This window comes from Vespa mandarinia, chromosome 10 (genome assembly GCF_050613455.1).
Source record: "Vespa mandarinia isolate Hongniang chromosome 10, ASM5061345v1, whole genome shotgun sequence".
Classification (NCBI taxonomy): domain Eukaryota; kingdom Metazoa; phylum Arthropoda; class Insecta; order Hymenoptera; family Vespidae; genus Vespa; species Vespa mandarinia.
The window spans coordinates 4,563,399-4,585,000 of NC_140819.1; the positions used below are offsets into that span (position 1 = coordinate 4,563,399).

Below are 21,602 nucleotides of genomic sequence, written 5' to 3' on the forward strand. Positions count from 1 at the left end.
AACGTCCCAAGAGTAACGTATCTCTCATTGCTTCTTCTTCAAACTAGCATATAGTACGGTATATATCTTTATGTGTATATGTGTTTTTATACGTATACGTATACACAAAAAGCTTTGTGTATGTATAGGTGAGTGGGTGGATATATGTATGTATGTATGTATGTATGTGTGTGTATGTGTTTGTATATATGTATGTCTCATTGTCAGGAACGACCCTCTTTCGACGTATGTTACTTTACGTTCTATACGATCACTGTGCAATATGTTCGCATAGAACTGGATTGGAAGAACTCGTACTCATTACGATGTTGGTGGCCATCATGTTGCTCTTGATTTTATCAAATTTAATTAGCGGATGAGCAGTAAGCAATGGCCGTAACCCCCGTGTACGACAGAGAGTTAGAACGTTGTTCAGAACCGAAGAACCAAATGGACGAATACTCGAGACAATGCGGTTAAAAAAGATATATGTCACATATTGCGCATAATGTACATGCATAGCTATATATATATATATATATATATATATATATATATATATATATAAACAGATGGGTTTCAAATATTTCCAAAAATAGGGATACATCGGTGTCTCTCATCTTTTTTCGTACTATATCGAAATAGGTAGAAAAAAAGAGGAGAGATCAAAAAAAAAAAGATAGGAAAGAAAGAAAAAAAAAGAGAGAGAGAGAGAGAGAGTATAGAAACGTTTCAGGGACGGGAACAAGCAAAATACATTAATCCTTTGGTTACTCGAAAGATGGCGAATCGAGTGTTGACCCGAGACTTCGAGTGTTGACACATTGCTTCCGTCGTCTAGTCGTATCCGTGAAAAAAAAAAAGAGAGAGAGAGAGAGAGAGTGAGACGAGACGAGAGTAACAACGCAAGCTATTTTAGACACATACGTTCTTACCCTCGCGAGACTCCCCAAAAAATGTTATATACATATACTAAGTACATAAATTACTTACACACGTACATACATACGTACATACGTACATACGGTTAAGTTCATACATGTATAGGTCTTACAGTTTGATTAAAAAAGAAAAAGGACAAAAAGAGAAAAAGAAAGAGAAAGAGAGAGAGAGAGAGAGAGAGGGAAAGGAGAAAAATAACAAAAAATTATTGGCAAGGATAAAGATTAATCTTAAAAATTTAACGTCGTTGCTTTTAACGACCGGATTGGTGGCTCTGCACAGCCCTCTCCCTTACCCTACTCTTCTCTCTCTTTCTCTCTCTCTCTCTCTCTCTCTCTCCTCACCCTCCTTTGCCCGGTTTTAACTTGTCAAGACCAAAAATTTAATTCGGTTATGAAACTCATTAGGTAATGCAGAAAACCTACACGAGCCGGCTCACCGGTGATAAATGACGATGTCGTGTCGGTGGGCAGTATATGCTCTGCTTGCTCGCTCGACAGCTGGCTCTTTGATATAAGATATAGCGTGTATAGCTGCTTAGCTCTTTAGATAGCCCTACCGCGGTATGCATTAATACGATTGTCCTACCTACGGCTGTACGCGCTAATTATTACGTGATTTGCCCTTGCGAAGGGCACCGAGAACTTCTTCTTCTTCTTCTTCGTCTTCGTCTTCGTCTTCGTCTTCTTCTTCTTCTTCTTCGTTTTCGTTTTTTTTTTTTCTTCTTTTAATTCACGAGAATATCAGTGAGTTTACAAAATGATTTCAGAAAGAAATTGTACAAAAAGAAAACAATAAAAAGGACAGACATTTATGATCTTCGTTAATTTTTCTTTCTTCTTCTTCTTTTTTTTTTTCTTTTTTTTTTTTTTTACTTTCTTTCTATGTGTATAAAGAATCGTAGATATTGTATATACGTATATATATACATAATGTATGTCTTATACAATTTATGGAACTTTTCGAACGCATAACTACTTATACGTATACATATTTATAAGAAATATATATGTAGATACTTATATGATATACCTTCGTAGAAGAAGAAAAAAAAAAAAGAAAAAAAATAGAGAGAGAAAAAAAGAAAAGAAAAAGAGAAAAAAAAAAAGAAGAAGAAGAAGAAAAAACCTATACCTATATAGAGAATACTTCTTGTATATACATTAAAAATAAGACATATTACTTATCTATACATATTTATATAATACATATGTATGCCTGCTATATTGTACGTTTTTAACGATTAATCTCAAATTTGTGGCCGGTCGTAAAAGGAAAAAAGAGAAAAAAAAAAGGAAAAAAAAACAAAAAAAACAAGAAGAAAAGGAAAAAAAGGAAGAGAATAAAAAGAAAGAAGAGAAAAAAAATATATATATATATATAATAAAAAAAGAAAAGAGAAAAGACTTGATAATCAGACGCATGTGCATCAATAAACTATCTGATGATGAGATATATTAAAACGTTTATCGAACGATGATGAGGTACTGTCTAATATAGCGAGACAGTTGAATGACATTGGGCGTCGATCGTATGTAAAGATCGACCCGGCTCTGTACAGAGGTGTATACGACGAAAACAAAAATAAATTTTCACATACGTATATGGTTTATTAGAGTTCCTGTCTAAGGATAACAGAGAGTCTAGCGACAGAGGGTCCGTTTCGTTGCGTAATGAGAGATTTTATCGTGGTTACAGGGATAGGGCGGGGCTACCGCACTCATGCATTATCACCCCACTGCCCACTTCTGTCTGACGGATTACTTTATACGGTCACCGTGCATATACATACGCGTTGTGGAATCGAGCACTAAAGAGCGCTTGCAAAACTACTCTCTTCCTCGATGCGAGCCGAGGGTTCGCCTCGATAAAAAGTCCCGGTGTCTGACTGCCGCGATATCTGATCGGAGAATGGAATTTGCTGTGAAAAAAGGGAAAAATAATGAAAACAAAGAGAGAGAAAGAGAGAGAGAGAGAGAGAGAGAGAGAGATCTCTTCTTCGGTTGATTTTTTTCACTTTTTTTTTTTTCGTTGAAACGAAAATGTTTAAAAAGAAAATAAAACAAAAAAACAAAAAAGAAAAAAGAGTTAAATAAATTAAACAAAAAGAACAAGATATCCAACGAATCTCACGTGTATTAACATTTCCCATCTCACCCGCCCCCCCTCCACCCCCCGATTGCCCGCTGCTCTTCCACCAATTACCCTCTATCAATCCCCTCATCAATGGAAAATCTCTCAATTGAAAGAAATCAATGGACCAAAGTATATTTACATAAAATATCTGAGTATATTAATGTTGAGAATATGATAAAATACGAAAGTTCCTTGGCGTGATTGTTGCCAAACATATTTCTTTGACATAGAAAACGTTCGCGTCCCGTGCACGTGATTTTTGGTTGACCTCGAGGTCGTCGAATAAAACGCAACGAGAGTTTCATTGGCTTTACGTGCAATCATCGCGCGTTATTTTCTTCGGTCTCAACATAGGAACGTTTCCACGATTGAAGTGCAAGCAAGCAAGCAAGCAAGCAAGCAAGCAAGCGAGTAAGTAAGCGAATAAGCGAACTAGCAAGCAGGTATGCAGAAATGTCTGGTAATTGGTATGCTGTTTATAAATTACAATATAACAATCGTCGATAGTTTGGCGTGTGAGCGTAGCGCTCACAAGCGTGCGCTTACGTAGGATTTCAGTTTTACCTACGTTTTCGCGTCCGTGTACGATCGTTCATTACTCGGGGGGCTAATAATCTCTCTCTTCGCCGCTATTATCATGCGGGCACTGCCAGACCGCGAATTAACTCGACGTCGAACAATCGCGTTTCCTCCAATTTGCCGTCCGCCGTATGCCAAGCGAAGGTTATACAGGGGGGACGCATTCGCATTGTACCAACTAGTACGAGAGTCCTTCCATTGGGCTTGAAGCAAAACGTCGTCGTAGCTACCTTTTCTCTCTCTTCTTTTTTTTTTTCTTTTTTTTTTCTTCTTTTTCTCTTCTTCTTCTTCTTCTTCTTCTTCTTCTTCTTCTTCTTCTTTTTATCCCGTCGAATGTTACGTCGATTTATCGCATGATGAATGTAACATTAAGTAGGTATGGTTTATTTGAAATAAATAGAAAGATTGGGAGTGTATCGTCAACGTGATCATTCAAAAAGTCCAAAAGACAAAGCTAACGAAAAGTACCCTTTCGTTGGCTTTATCGTAAGTGCAATTCGTTTCTCAGACACAATCGGTTGGCTTTAACAAATGCGGTAGTACTATGTAAGGGGACAAGTGTATTAGCGAGCTAATCTACATGCTTCGTGCTTGATCTTTAATATGTCGTCCTATAAGGTTTTACGTTCATGTATATTGGTATGCATACCAATCTATATACATCGTAAGGTGTATATTGTGTAGATCAACTTCGGTTAGTCCGAAAGGTAAGCCAAGCTAGGCTCTCTTAGCTTTTGTTAGTCAGTCAGAAGCGAACGAAAGAACGAAAGAACGTACTGACTCAGCAAGAACCTTAAGTTAAACCAACGTCCAATGTTTCGAAGCACGGAGCCAGCGATTTGCATGTACCGACGAGATTCCGAACGACGACGACGGACGCCGTGTCATTCGATGTTGTGTGAGACTCGAGTACTCGAGTATTAAAACGCCCCCTTTGACGATAAGACCCTTTTTGACAAGTAGGCCGGTACACCCCAAAAATATCTTCGGTTAACTCGAATCGCGTGAACCTAAGCTTTTACGAATTTCCATTGGAACCGCTATGTAAAATTTTCATCGTGATAATTTCTAGATACTTTCTTTACCGTTCGAGCTATTAGAAATTTCCTTGCACCGGTTTGCGTTTGATCATTTTCTTTTTCTCTTTCTTCTTTTTTTTTTTTTTTTTTTTTTACGAGTAGAAATTTCACGTAAAAAGCTTACGGACGAAGGTGTCGACGTGAACTTTTTCAAAAGGAGAAAAAAATTAATCTTCGCGAGTATTTTATTATACTTTTATATCTACACATTAGTGACATTAGACATTGTCACGTAATCGAAAGATAAAGAAATGATAGAAGAAATCAATGATGAAAGAAAATTAAACGTCGTTGTTAACATCCATCTGTATACGTATTTATGTACATATTTAAAAGGTATATTTTAGGGACGCGTTGATCAAACATTATCACGGTTTCGTAACAATAACGCGTGTCGGTCACGCGTTTAACCGTAAGCCGTCGTATAAAAGCAAACTGAAAACGTCAAAAATGTCTAAAGAAAATAATAAAAGTTGTCCGATCGAAACTGTTAATGAGGAAGGAATTAACTCGAACATGATGACCGATGTTGCGTTATAGTATTTATCTGTGAGGGTGTCTCTTTAATAGATATCGCACGGAGGGAGAACGTTTCCATTAATCATCCATCGATTATGTGGTCAAAAGATAATCGCTTACTTAACCATTCACTTAGGACAGGGACCCGTCACGACGGTCGACCACGTCGACTCTAACACAATCGATATACCGTCGGCTGCGTAAAGAAACACAAGTCATCATTCGATGTAAAGGAAAAAAAAAAAAAAAAAAAAGAAAAAAAAGAAAAAAGAAAAATAAAAGGAAAATAAAAGAAAGAAAGAATGGACTGTTCGAGGATGATGCTACTCTAAATGAAAAGAATGGATTGCCGTTTCGAAAATCAGATCGAGGCAAATACTTGAAGAATTAAAATACCTATCGGAGCGCGATCTTTCTAGAAAAAAAAAAAAAAAAAAAAAAAAAGAAAGAAAGAAAGAAAAGATAAAAAAGCAAGAAAAAAAATGTATATAATTATATTCACCTATGTATATAATTACGTTTAAAAGTAATAATGATATATATATATATAAAACAATTAGAGAAGCATATATATATTATAATTAAATTTATCTATTTACTTTGATCGAGGCTTTGTATATTATAAAAAAAGAAAAAAAAATATTAAGAACGAATAAGACTTATGAGTACGTGAACGAATAAGGTTTACGATAACAATAAAAAATAACAACAACAACAACAACAACAACCAACAACAACAATAATAAACAAACGATAGAACTCAACGGAAATGAAGAACGTCGGTATAATGTCTATGAATGATATCGTCGGTTACCTTCCGTACTACATTTTACCTATCCAAGTATACCAAGGATTTATTTTTTGAAGCGTAAAGTAAATTGCTTTGGAATATCGCGCACACGTAAGTCGCATATCGTTTTCGTGGAAGAACGAAGCACGCAAATGGGAAAAGAATGGATATATGATTGCACGAAAATGCATCGGGCAGAAAAAAGATAAAAAAGAAGGAGAAGAACAAAAAAAAAATGAAAGAAAAACAACAACAACAACAACAACAACAACAACAACAACAACAACAACAACAACAACAATAACAATAACAAATCTTAAAGAATAAAACTCGAGTTCTTTGATTGTTTATTAAAACTATCTTCGATATTTATTAACACTTTTCTATACTTTCCAACTTTCGTAGGGATTTCTTTTTTCTTCCTTTTGTTTTTTTTTCTTTTTTTCTATTTCACGGTTTTTTTTTTTTTTTCTTTTCTCCACGCACTCGAAGAAGTAGAAATTCGTTGTTAGAGATTCTGACGGTGGTTCGTTCAGCAAAAAGAAAGAAAAGAGAAAAGGATACCTCCTCGTCAGGAAACATTAGCCACGGTCGTTAGTACTAAGGGTAGATTAAAAATCGAATACTCCGGAAAATGTTCAACGTCGGAAGTGAAAACCGTAAGAGATACCACAAGGAACCCTCGACTTGTAACGAAACATCGGAGTCATCTAACTTGTGCGTCCTTCTTCTTCTGTCTAACAGGAAGCTACCGGTTATCCCAACGACAATTCCGATCCTAGTTTAGGCCTCCCTAATGGCTACTGACCATTCGTCGAGTATAGTGTGTAGGGTCGCGTGCCCTCGCGTTTCAAGATATTGCACGAAATCATTTACGAATGGTTAGCAACCAATGCGAACGACCGATGAACTTAAATTCCACGTGCCACGTGTCCTTGCATTTTCATTATAATACCATTTCCCATCTATCAATAACACTAACAGAATATTTCTTATAACCCATCCCACATTTCTCCACCACTACCACCACCACTACCACCACTATCCCCCTTCCCATTTCCCACTCATAAATTAATTTCCAATTATGAAAATGATCAATGCAAATTATACGAATCGCGTTATATCAATGTTTAAAAGTGAAAAATATTATTTACAAAAAAAAAAAAAAAAAAAGAAAAAAAATAATGCACATCTGTGATAGACTGCTTGTTTGTAAAAACAAACAAAAAAAACAAACTAAAAGAAAACAAAGAAAGAGAGAGAGAGAGAGAGAGAGAGAGAAAGAAAAAAAGAGAAAATTATACGCCTTTCATGGTAAAACAATGCTTTGACGGATTATCTTTACTTTCAGCTGATTATCTTTAACAATGAAATATCAATATTTTCATTGTTTATACACGGACATATTAATATTCAATATCGATTAAATATCCTTTTTATGTTTAATTAAGAATAAGTAATTTGTGTCGACATTTATCTTTTATTTTTTTTCTTTCTTTCTTTCTTTCTTTTTCACTTCCCCCTCCCCTCCCCCAGATAATATTAGAAAAATGTGATTGATCGCAAAAAGAAAAAAAAAAAAAACCAAAAAAACAGGAGTAACGTATCTCTTTAAAGATTCTATCATCATTAGAAATTTGTTCTTTTCACTTTTTCACTCGTCACATAAAATACCATACATGATCTTACCCGTTGTCACGTTTATCCATTCTATTATTCGGCTGAGAAAGAGTTCCTCTTTCGGGAGGAACGAGGAGCGGGGGAGGTGGATAGGTGGGTGGATGAGGTGGGGGGGGATTGGAGGGATGGAGGGATGGAGGGAGGTCCAAAGGATCGCGTGGCGCACGCGTGCTGCTTTTCGTAGGAGCTTTGCGTGTGTCGCTCTTTACGAACAATGGCCATCGGCCAACAACCAAGTCGCATATCCCTCTTGTAAATACTTATAAACATCGACGACATTTAATATCTAATGTTTCTTTTAAAGCTTATTTACTATGAAAGTTTAGTTTTCACGTGTCCGACGTGATTAAAATTCAAACGTACGATGACAGACGATGATACACCGATTTTTTTTTTTTTTATAATGAAATTATATGAAAGAAAGGAAAAGGGAAAAAAAAGAAAAAAGGAAAAGAAAAAAAAAGAAAAAAATATTTAACGATTTGACTTTCGTTTAATGAAGGAATTTATTTTCTTTTTTTTCTTTGTTTTTTTCTTTTCTTCTATACCACCACCTCGAGCATGATCAATTATTTGTCGATTAATCTTTAGGAGATTCTTTGCGATCGAATGTGTTTTTGTTTCGTCTGCAAAAAAAAAAAAGAAAAGAAAAAAAAAAGAGAAAAAAAGAATAGAAAAAAGGAAAGAAAGAGAGAAATTGTTTTTTTCCTGAATTTTCATTTGCAAGAATTGCAATTAATTTGACGTATATATTGTCGTCAATTACGTACGAACAGTTTTGCTAATCGTTTTAACGAATTATTTACGAATACGAAGTATGTTTGTAAAAGATTTTTTTGTATAGTCTTTTTTTTGGTCCTCTTTCTTATTTTTTTCTTTCTTTTTTTTTTTTTTTTTTTTTTTTTTTTTTTTTTTTAATTAGCACAAAATATAATCAATCATGTCCCGACAATCCTTCTGACGATAACTTTAAGGAAACAATTAACGTTATATCTATATAAACGTGATAAATGATTTAACATATTATACGATATTAAGAATATAAATGAAACATTATCAAAGGGATATAATAAAATTCGATTGAAAGAAAATTTTGAGAAATATTTAAGAAACGATATTTTCTTTTCTCTATATAATTAAATCTATATAAAATTACATTATCATGTTTATCAAATATAAATCTTATAATTTATCTATAATAATTATATGCAATTAAGGATTTAATATTTCTTTATAGATAAATTGAAGCTATTAAGATTAGAGTATCGAAAAGATTAATCCTTTTTATTTTCGTACGTAATTACGAAACAGGTTGTCTTGAAACTGTGAAAATTTCGAAAGGGATTCGTCGAGATTAATCGAACGTTCTCGGATATTCGATGTCGATATCAAGCAGAGGAACGCGAGCGTGCATACATACATGACAGGAAGTGAGCGACACTTCCTCTTAAGCCCTATAATACTCCGTCGATCTGTTACAGTTCCATACACCTGCCTACCTCCTGCTTTAATATGCGCGCCATAATTAGAACATACGAGAGCACCGTAGCACTAAATAATAAACCGGCCGTATTAAAGTCGCGTCCGTGTCGCCGATAAACGTGACGGTCTACGAGGAAACGCGGCAGTTAAGGAAGGAAAAGATAATGTTTTCTTAAAATGTTGTAAATTAACTCGTTACGAATCATTCGATATTACTCGGTTATAAAGTTTAAATTAACAACGAAACTTTTCAAAATATAAAAATATTTATTATCATTATTTCTGACAATGTTAACGATATATTATAAAAACATTAACAGGATCGGCTTCAATAAAGAGTTTTAGAGAAGGGTCTCACAGTTTCATATAGGGTTTACCATCGTAAATCGTATCTTAACTTCTCAAGTTACGATAAGAAACTTTTTTTGTCGGCTATATAAGGCCAAGTAAAGAAATCATAAAACTGATTGTGATTGCACCGACGTATACGTATACGACTCTAATCACTCACATAATTTTTTTTTGCGCGCGAAGAAGTAGTAACTACGCGGTACAAAGAAAAAGAGATAGAGAATGAAGGGGGGAGGAGGGGAGGAAGAGAGTAAAAAAAGCAAAAAAAAAAAAAACAAAACAAGGGATCTTATTAAGATTCGTTCTATTATTAAAAAAAGAGAGATCAAATCGACCTAATCGAAATATAATTAATACTTTTGTCATCTCTTCTCTCTTTCTTTTCTTTTTTGTTGAGCTTTTTATTTATTTATTTATTTGTTTGTTTATTTATTTATTTATTTATTTATTTGTTTATTTATTTATTTATTTATTTATTTATTTATTTATTTATTTATTTAATTTTTGATACGTATTCACGAACAATCACGTATATATACGGATATACGTATTCCTTTCGAATGTTTACGTTCGAACGCACGCAATCTCTGATATATTCGTGTTTTCTTTACAGTTGTAATGCATAAGGACAAAGAAGAAAATTCGCATCACGATTCGCACTATCGTGCACGTGAGTTGGCCGCCCTAGCTGCGTACGATCATCATCACCTTGATGGCGAAATGTTCCTACAGGTGAGTGTAATACGCTTTTTCAAGGTCCCTTATCACGCTCAATATTTTAACATTTATGATCTCATTTTGGGCGAGGTGAAATAATTTCAAGAGAGAAAAGACAAAGAGAGAAAGGGAGAGAGAAAGAGAGAGAGAGAGGGTGAGGGAGAAAGTAATGAATAAATAGAAAAGAGAAAAAAGAAGAAAAGGGTAAGAAAAAAGGCTGAAAAAAAGGATGAGAAAAAAGAAAAAAAGACGCATACTAATTAGAAGAGGGTGAACGCGTGTAAACGAATAGACATACATAGCGCGTGTCTGTGTACTTACGATGCGTAAAATGCACCTGTCTGTCCTTAGCACGTATCGATCGACTTCTCGATGCTCGGAACTGACCGATTCGATCGAAATCGATTAGAAGAAACGATTTTTTTCCTCTCTCTCTCTCTCTAAAACGTATCGAGAATTTAAATTATATACAAAAGAGAGAGGAAGATTCATTATAATAAAATCTTTATCATTTCGAATAGTTCCTTTTTTTTTCTTTTCTTTTATTTTTATACATAGATAAATATTTTCTATTTGATATATATATATATATATATATATATAAATTTGTAAAATAAATTATTAGAAATCGTATAGACAGTTGATATATCACATATTTACGATTTAATATTAACAATCTATCTCTAATAACTATTGTCAAAGTCGAAGTTTAATAAACATCGCAAGATTATCTATCTATCTATCTGTCTATCTTTCCGCTTTAATTACTTACGACCGATCGATCGCGTTTTATCAAGGATCGAACGAATGAATGAAAATAAATGGTTGTGGTTAAAAGATACTACGTCGAAAGATGAATGGTCGGCCGGAGTAAGTAAGTACTTACGCGTGTTACAGAATGATTTCGTGATTGAAAGCGTTCGTCGTGAAACCGATACCGCGTTACCCCTTCATCTATCTACCTACCTAACTACCTACCTACCTGCTTACCTACCTACCTACCTACCTACCTACCTACCTACCTACCTATCTTTTAAAAGCTTGTTTCTCATCGAGTTTAGATGGTTACTTACACGAGCGATAGGTGCGAGACCAAGGGGATAATATTAGCATTAGCCAAAAAGAAAAAAAGAAAAAAAGAAAAAGAGAAAAAGAAAAAAGAAAGAAAAAATCATTATCCGTATCCCGTGTTAATTTGCTGCAATGACACCGAGTCGTCGAAATTAAATCATCGCGGGGCTATCAAGAGGGGCTAAGGGGAGAAGGGGGATAAATAGAAGGATGAGGATAAAGCAGAGAAAGAGGTAGAAGAGGTTGTAGAGGAGGATGAAGGAAGAAGAGGTGGAGGGAGAAGTGGTAGATAGATAGAAGGCAAGAAAAGAGGTGAGACGGGAGGAGAATGAGAGGAGTAAATGGTGGGAGGAACGGGGAATGGCATGAAAAGGGGCGGGCGGAGGTTACCGGGGAAGATCGGGGGAAGTTGAGAGAGGGGAAGAAGGAGCAAGATATCCGGCTGATGAACCGGCTATGAAACCGAGGCGTACGAGGTGTCTATTCCTCCAAAGTATGGAAGGGTATATACACGGATTAATGGAGGCGTATCATGCGAGGCTATTACGTTCCCTTTCCTGCGTTTTAGTCTCATGCGCGAGAGAAAGAGGGCTTGGGGAGTGGGAGAAAGAGATAGAGTGAGAGAGAGAGAGAGAGAAGGAGGGAGGGCGTAGAATATACTCGCATGAACTCGTACGGAGGCACGCGTACCTTTCATGCGGAGTCCTCCTGCATTACGATCGAACGATCCTGCCAGCATCTATAACGGCCGCGTTATTAATTGTCTGCTCGTTAATTACGTTACGTTAGCCTATACTATAGCCTAACTCCTGCCCCGGAGCTAATCCCGAAACGGGCCTCCGACAAGACCGCTAAGCGATACTCCACTTCTTGTTTTTCTTTTTTTTTTCTTCTTCTTTTCTTTTCTCCTTAATTTTCTCTTTCATTATTTATTTATTAATTTTACTTTCGATTCCTTTTCCACGAATTTATTACGATCTATTCGAAAACGTTAAAGAAAATAATTAAAAATTAATCGATCTATTGACGAATCGTTCATTAAGTAATATATAGCAGTATATAAATACTACTTAGATATATATTAATGTGCTAATGTGTCGTAGAAAACTTTATGTATATTATGATAACGTAAAATACTTTAAAAGGGAAAAGGATGGGATGGGGTGGGGGGAAGAGGAGGAGGGGTTTCCTTTTATAATTGGAGTGGAATATAAAGATTCGATCGGTCAAACGTAATTTCGTGGATGTGCTCGGCCAGTTGGTGGATCGCCTTGTCATAAACCGGATTTACTGTCGTCCTTCGTGAGGTTTACGAGGATCGGCAAAACAGTATATATTGCGAGAAAAGGGGGAAATAAGTCGTCCGGTAAGGGGAAACGGGGAGGGATCGAGGACGAGGGATGGTTAGGGGTTAAGGAGGAAGAGGGAAGGGATCGAAGTAAGTGGAAGGGAGATGGAAAAAGGCGTGGGAGGAAGAAGAGACGACTGATCTTGCTGGGAAAGACCAGGCAGCCAAGCCAGCTTTGGATGGAGCTCACGAATCATTTGAACGTGTTATTGATATATGTATATAGTATGTATCTACGTAGGTAGGTAGGTAGGTAGGTAGGTAGGTAGGTAGGTAGGTAGGGATATCAAGAAGATGAAGAAAAGGACGGGAGACGATTTTTTTGTCCTGCGTGGGTTGAGAGTACTAAGAGTAAAGGAGGACAAATAAAGAAATAAACATAGAAATAAAGAAAGAAATAAAGATAAGGGGGTAGCAAATGTTTTGAATAATTTTAAATAATAATCTAATCGCGAATTATTTACGGATACATAATCGGATACTTTATTATACGGAACAACAATGACGACGATAACGACGATGGTATTTCATCCATCGTTTATAACGTCGAAGTAACCGCATATGCTTGTAGGTTAATGAAATACAGATATTCCGTTCGAAATCTGGAATAAATGCTTTCGTTAATAACCGGTATACGTATAAAAAAGGACTGCAATCTTTTTTTTTTTTTTCTTTTTCTGATTTTTCATTTTTCTCCTTTTTTCTTTTTCACAATTTTTTTTTTCTCTCTCCCTTTTTTGCTTTTATTTTATTTCTTTTTTTTTTCTTCTATTCTTTTTTACTTTCTTTTTTATTTTTTTTTCTTTTTCTTTTTTTTTTTTTTTCTTTTTTTTTTTTTTTTTTTTTTGCAAGAAAAGCAAGAATTTATAACGATAAAAGGGCTTATTTCTACGTGGGCACGAGGCGTCGCGTGTTTCTTGCAGTTAGTTTTCATTTCTGTCGGCTAACGAACACGCACCGATGGAAGAATAGGTGCCAGAAGAAAGCGACACAAGGATTCGAAGACATTTACGGAAATATAGTTATGGATATGATAAATACAATGTAAACGTTCAAGCTGTGCGATAAAAGTTCATAGCAAAATGGTAAAGTAATAAACGAAATGTCAAGAAAGTTGGTGGATTCTTACGGATTAACCTTATTTTTCTACGAGTATAATCAGGATAAACCCTCTTTATCTGTTCGCTTTATCGAAATAAATAAATAAATAAATAAATAAATAAAAAAAATTAAAAAAAAAAAAAATAAAAAAAAAGGAACAAGAAAGAAAGAAAGAAAAAAAGCGTGGACTTTCGAAAGGCATATTTTAAACCTTTTACATATATTATATACCTCTGCTATAGCGTATCACGTCCTACATCCTGCATCGATATTCCGCGGAACGGTAAAAAGCTCACAACGTCCGACGCGAATGCAAACGCAATTACCATCTATCCTCTAATCCGAGGTATATGAATTAAAAGTAGTAAAGTTCCTATTATGCATTTATGCAAAAACGTCCGGGAGTTATCGTTTCCGTGAAATCGCCATATCGATCGTAGCAATACGCCATTTGAATACTTTTCGCGAGAGAACGCATAGTTGGATGAGCGTACGTTTTAATATTTGAAAAATGTTTCCGAATCGATCGTTAATGAAATATGAAATGATAGAGGAAAATTTAGTTGGGGCATTAAATATGCACGGTAAAAACGTCTACTGTTTCTATCTTTCTCTCTCTTTATCTCTCTCTATCTCTCTCTCTTTTTCTATCACTCTCTCTTTCTTTCTCTTATAACTTCGGTAGGAATCACGCCTTTCAGTGACGTATCGCCCCAAGAGCAGCCATTTTGGTCTCATATTTTTTATTTAATAGCCAGCAGGCTATCGTGTATCGCATTAATACAGGAGCTGCAGGTTGGTAGCGGTAAAAGAGGGTCGTGGTCAGAAATGACCCCCGCAACCGGTAACCCGTAATCACAACCGAGCTATTTTTCTCCCCGCCAGATCTCTATACGGTGCTACCTCGAACGAATTTTCGATCGGTCTCGAACTGGACACAAACCGTTCGTAAGTAGTGTGCCCAGACGATATTCCATTGTCGATGTTCTCTCACGATTGAAAGAAGAGAGCAAAAGAAAGAAATGAAAAAGAAACGAAAAAAAAAAAAATGAAGGAGAAGAAAGAAATTCACGGAAAAAAATATCGTCCTTTTTAATACAATCTCACACGGTGATATAAATACGATGATAAAGTATACATATATATATATATATATATGTATATGTATATAGGTATATAAATGCATCTATCGATTATTTTTCTCGATTCTCGCGTGAAACGAAAAGAACGATACGACGACGATGGATTTTGTGCGAGGAGGGTACGTGAGCAAGGCAATTTAGATTCGCGTTTGAGTCGCATAAACGATTTCTAACACCGACCTAAGTGAATTTGGTATAAAGGCAATAAGTCGACGAAGTAAGGATCCAAGATACGAACGATCGAACGAACGAATAAACGGATGAACGGACTGACTGACTGACGGACAGAAGGACGGACAGACGGACGGACGGATGGACGGACGGACGGACGGACAGACGGACGGACGAACGGACTGACGGCCAACTCGATCACCACGCTATAAGGCTTTTACTTGTTGCTGATGGTTGCATGTCTGCTCTGCCCTGATTACTCCCTATGTGAGGAAAGATAGGTAAGTTTCGTTTTCGAGAAAATTTAAAAAAGAATGGAGAGGCCGGGATTGAGGAGAATTAACAAAAAAGAAAAAGAAAAAAAAAAGAAAAAAGGAACATCTTTGCCGAAGGACAAAATTCAACGTTAAAAAATTATTGTACATAGTTTTCTTTCCTGTCGTTTCAGACCAATTCCATCGTCTAATTCGATAATATCCAATAGATATGTATACGTTGATATGGATAATATACAGATAAATAGATTAGATAGACTGATTGATTGATAGATAGATATATAGTCATAGAATGGAAAGAAACTCTAGAAAAATCTTTCGAAATAATTCCCTTCGGTACGTTAATCGTTGAATGGCCGAGGTCGAACGAGTCGTTCCGAGTCATTAAATCTATTGAAAGTTTCTGAAATCGATAGGAGAGTTAAAGGCAGAGAGGGTCGTCGAGCGAGACAGCTTCGTACGGCTGTAGTTGGATTTTTAAGAGACCTTTCGATACTTTCACTGCCTCCGGACTAAAGGAAGGAAGTGTCCCACACAGTTCGCCTAAAGTAACTCGATTTAAAGCGTTTAAATTGTCGGTTTGGCAAAGGCGAAAGAGCGAAAGCTAAAGAGCAAAAGATAGAGAAATAGAAAGAGATAGATAGATAGAGACAAGAGACAGAAAAAGACAGAGAGAAAGAGAGAGAGAGAGAGAGGGAGAGGGAGGGGGGAGGGAATAAAGAAATAGAGATAGAAAGAGAGAGAGAGAGAGAGAGAAGTCAATTGGCAGTGAGTCAGTCAGTGAGACTGAGCGGTGAGGTGAGTCAAAGGTAAGCTTAGGTTGGGTGGGTGCATGGGATGGGATGATATGAGGTTAGGTTGCCGGTCGACGGGGCTCGCCTTGGTCTGGCACCGCTAGTCCTTCCCGCGTATTGATCGCGTGCTCCTTTCCTCCCTTAGATACCACACCGACCCTCTCTTGGCAGCACCACCTCACCCCCTCCCCCTCTTACCGAAGTCGTTCCTGCAGAATATCTTACTTCGATACACCCTTTTCGCATCGACACCCACCACCATCCTTCTTTCTTCTCTTTCTCTCTCTCTCTCTGTCTCTATCTCTCTTTGTCTCTCTCTCTCTCTCTCTATTACCTTTTCCAAATCTCTCTTCTTTCTTTCGTATTTATTTTTTTTTCTATCCTATAGTCGTAACAAAATCGAAAGAATATGAAAACGATGATTGTTACGAACAAGGGAATTCATTTTTCTTCGTAGGAAGGTCGGTCAAAGTGTCAGGGTTGCGTCAAGGACGAAAGGAAATTTCGCGAAAATAGATAGGCTAACAGATAGACAAATGGACAGATAGAGAAAGAGATGGAGAGAGAGAAAGAGAGAGAGAGAGAGAGAGAGAGAGAGAGAGAGTTTAAGATGAATATGCATGAATAATAGAAAACAAATCTCAATGATATGTGCAATATGAATTAGATGGGAATAGCGATGATATTCTTTCGGTCTGTTTATCTTGTTGTTTATTATTCGTGCGTCTTTGCTCTAATAGAAGTCGCGCTCGCACGAGCGCGAAGAAAAACGGAAAGAAAGATTTCGTGCGTGAAGTATTATCGGCTAGCAGCTAATACGAGAGAGTCAAGGTGAGGATGAAGGGGTATTAGGAGTTCACGCTTGGGCGGAACACGCCAAGTACTCGCGAGTGGCACGCGACTGATTCTCCACCGAGCTCACGCGATAAATAGGAATCTTTGTTTTCTTTAAAACGACGCTTCTACTTCCGCGACTATCCGTTTCATTTCTTCTTACACGACACGATCATCCTCCATTTTATTTCTATTTTATTAACGTTATATACAGTAAACATAATTTACGTACATATATTATACCAGTTCACGCATGCACACGCACACAAATGTATATATATATATATATATGTATATATATATATATATATATATATATATATTCTGAAAAATAAGAAATCATAGCGTAAGCTTTTCTATACAAATATGTATAGATATTTATATTATACAAAAATATGTAGAAATATATGGATATTATTAAAAAAAAAAAGTATATAAGACACGAAGATAAAACGTCTAGCAAACGAACTTAAAAAAAAAAGGGAAAAAAAAGAAAGAAAAAAAGTAAGATACATATCAATTGGAAACGTTAAAAAGATTGAATAGATATAAGATAGAAAATATGTTTGATGTACCATTAATTAACGATTATATATCTATAATAATGTATTTATTAAATAGAAATTAAAAATTGCAGATGTATATCTCTTTCTCTCTCTCTCTCTCTCTCTCTCTCTCAGTGAAAGAGAAAGATGAAAATGTTTGTAAGGTGAATAATCCCAAAGGCAAATCTAACAGATCGATTCGTAATTGGATTAACTTGCAATTATACTTCCGCATGTAAGAAAAGGTTCCCGTGAGACGATAGCGTTCACTATATACGAAATGGCCATGTCGGCCATTTCTCTGGTACGGTAAGGTTAAGCTATAACAAGAAGGGGAGAACACTGCCGAGAAAATCCTATTAGAGAGGCACTATCCTTGGATATAGTAAAAGTAAGCTTGTGTTAGAGTACGATGCTCGAAAACTCGAAGCTTACCCTAGCGCACATCGCTATTGACGCTACGCAGAAGGCCCACCCTCCGAATAAACCAATCAAAACGCAGCATCCGCGCATGCGATCACTCCTATGGGTACCATTTTCTATTCGTACGTACTTCCTACGTTTTTGAGTAATCCAACGTGGATGAATAATATTTTTACGAATTCCAATTGAAATGTCAATTAGAATATTTTACAAAGGAAGAAACAATTATCTTTAAGTACAATTGAAATCTTCTTCTTCTTTTTTTTTTCTTTCTTAGAAGGAAGTATAAGAAAAGAGAGAGAGAGAGAGAGAGAGAGAGAGAGAGAGAGATTAATCCGTTGTATGATCGAAAAAAAGAAAAGAATATGTGTGACAGAATATTTAAATGTTCATATGTGCTTTTCGTAAAGCAAATTTTCTTTTATATTCACGTTGGAGGAATAAAAATGGTATGAGTAGAAAAAAAAAAAAAAACTAAATTCCGTCAAGATTTGACGGAATGATATTATTGATATTGTTTCGAAATGAAATATTTCTCTAAGAAAGATTTGATAATACATTAACATTGGTTATCGATCGTTCGTTATTCGATGAACGAATGGCAGTCAGAATTTGTATAAGATTTGCATGCAAAGAAATACGATGGAATTCATTATTTCTTTCTCCCTCTCCCTCTCTCTCTCTCTCTCTCTCTCTCTCTCTCTTTCTTTCTTTTTCTTATAAAATGCTATTCGGTAGAGGATATCGAACGCTCGCCATATTTCAGAACAATAAGGTCTAACTGGCGTGCCTGGTACGGGGCAGAGCTCGACGAAATAAAACAAAACAATCCACGTTTAGCTCGGAAACGACGGTGCGGCCGAGGGTTAAATGGTTTTCTCAGCTAGTATAATCCTATACCAAATACCCGTTAGAAACTGGAACGGATATTTTAGGCTTCGATGCGAACGTTCGAGTTCGTAAGCTCGTTTGGTATTTGTCGGTATCGGGTCTACCGATAAATGGGAAAACTTTCCGCAACGTTTTAACTCCCTACGCCACAAAACACAGTGGCGTTCGTTTACTGCGTTTCCTCCGCGGCACACGAGTTTAATTCTCTACTCTTCTCTTTTCTCTCTCTCTCTCTCTCTCTCTCTCTCCCTCCCTCTTTCTCTCTTTCTCTCTCTCTCTATATCTCTGTCTGTCTCTTCTTTTTTCTTTTTTTTTTGTCCATTCTTTCGTTCGTTTAGTTTTTGTTTGTACGTTTGTACGTTTGTTTGTTTGTTTGTTTGTTTGTTTGTTTGTTTGTTTGTTTTTTTTTTCTTTCAAAGAAAACTCCAATACCGCAAAAAGGAGAAATTTTTCCTAAAGAGAAATAACTCCATAACATTATTATTAAAATTAATAATGTTATGGAATTATTAAAAATAAAGAATTAATAATTCATTTAATTTATCAATCTAAGTATGAAATATATATCTATTATTGTTTCAGGCACTGAATGGTTTTCTCTTGATATTAACTTGCGACGGGGAGGTTTTCTTCGCAACTCACAGCATAGAGAGTTACCTTGGCTTTCATCAGGTAAGCATTTAATAATGATTTCTAATATAGCTTAGGGAACGTTTAACATTGTACATTTATCGGAAAGACAACGAAAGGGAAAACTTTTCACCCTTGATGATACGTGTCAAGAGCTATAAAGCCTACCGAAGAAAAATCCAAGGGTTTTACCCTTATTATTGTTCGGTTTACTCTCGGTTCGTCTACGGCTACACCCTTACATGCGCTCGACAGTCACGCCAGCCTTGTCAAGTTTACCGTACATGTCACGTTTGCCCAAGCATCATCCCTTTCTCAAACGCGACGTATCCTTACTCTTCCCTCGACAGCGTGCACACATTTTTCAATGCTAATAACGTCCTGCAAACAGGATCGTCAAACGAGCCAACAACACTACGGAGCACTTCGTTCACCTTCGTTTACTTTAGAAAACGATACTCAGCCGATACTCGTTAGAAATATGGGATAATTTCTGTTCGTTCGATCGCGATTTTTATCGACAATAAAGATAGAAAAAGAAAATACTCCATGTCCTTCGTTTCATTAACTACATTATTACTGTTATAACTTTTATACTTGTCGTATAAGATCATCGAGTATAGAAACGATAAAGTTCGAATAATAATTTTAATTAAATATTATAGTATCTTAAATTATAATTTCGAGGCACCCTCTTTTATTTATTTTTTTTTTTTTGTTTCCCCACATTCTTTAGGATTACGTATTAACAATCTTTTGTTATAAAATTTTTGTTACTCTCATTGGAATGTTTGAAAATAAAAAAATGTCTATGAAAAGAAAATAAAAAGTGCGAAGAATTAAAAAATATCTTTTTAAGCTTGTGAAATGATTGAAATGAGTTATCACGAAAATTTTGAAAATTTTGTTTTTAGAAAAAGAGAGAGAGAGAGAGAGAGAGAAAGAGTGATTTAGACAATAGAATTAGAAAAAAGAAAAAATTTTTTTTAATATTACCATTGATTTTTTACTCTTTAATTATAGACAGATATTTAATTAAATATTTATAAAAAGGAAAAAAAAAAAACCAAAATTTTTTTGTATGCTCGACGATTAATCTCAAGATTTAGACGACCCAACGATGTCATCGCGATATCAAAAAACCAAGATTACCTTTATCATGACTCGTCACACCTGAAAGCTTTGTGCACACATCGTAGAAAACGCTTCCGATCGGCAAAGGCACCCCGCGCTACAATTCTTAACGATAATTTTTCGAGCCGATGAGCGCGCACTCGGGCGGAAAACTTGATTGACATTTTCTAATCGCTCGGTAAAGAGAAAAGAGAAAAAAGAAAATAAGAAAACAAAGAAACAGATCGAAAAGAAAGGAATAGATCGTAGAGAAATCGTACGGATACGAGTTATTTTCCAAAAATGTATTCGTCATAAAGACGAAAACGAATTGGAAGAATGAAAAACTTGAAATTGATCGATTAACGGCGAGATCAATTTGACGAAATAATTTTCAGATTTAAATGAAAAAATTTTTCTTTTGTAAAAACGACGAGAGAAAAATCGATCGAATATAAAGAATATAAATCCGATTTGTGACTTATATAGAAGGGAAATTCATTTTCGACAAATATCACGCGTAAAAATGAAGAAAAAAGAAAAAAAAGAAAAAGAAGAAGAAAAAGACGAGACAAAAGAAAAAAATAGAAAAAGTATAGAAAAATCAAACGACGCGACGCGACTGTTAAATTTGTTTCTTTTTCTTTTTTCTTTATTTATTTATTTTTTTTCTTTTTTTTTTTCTCTCAAATCACCCGCACATTTAGAAACAGAAAAAAAGAAAGAAAGCGGAACGAAACAAAAAAAAGCAAAATAATAAAAATAAAAATAAAAAAAAAAAAAAAAGAATAAAAAGAAGAAAGGAAATTTAAACACACAGATACACCGTGTCCCGCCTATAAAATTTCTTAGCGCGATCGCATGTGTGGTGGATTCTTCTTCCCTTGAATAGTATAACAACACACGCGAGAACGCTTTGTGCACACATTGTAAAGGAGAACGACGACGATGGACGATGATTTCCCTACTCGATGACCGTGTATCCGAGTGCATAATCGCAGGGCGTTTCG

At 35.7% G+C, this 21,602-nt stretch overlaps 1 protein-coding gene across 2 annotated transcripts in view; it reads left to right on the forward strand.

Moving 5' to 3' along the window:
• The window catches only part of ss (aryl hydrocarbon receptor spineless), a 126,621-nt gene that overhangs the window by 86,971 nt on the left and 18,048 nt on the right, over positions 1-21,602 (forward strand). For both annotated transcript variants that reach the window (XM_085659740.1, XM_035876724.2), the window contains exons 3-4: positions 10,151-10,269; positions 19,432-19,521. In XM_085659740.1, coding sequence (XP_085515866.1) covers positions 10,151-10,269; positions 19,432-19,521 — 209 coding nt within the window. The remainder of the gene's footprint in view (positions 1-10,150; positions 10,270-19,431; positions 19,522-21,602) is intronic.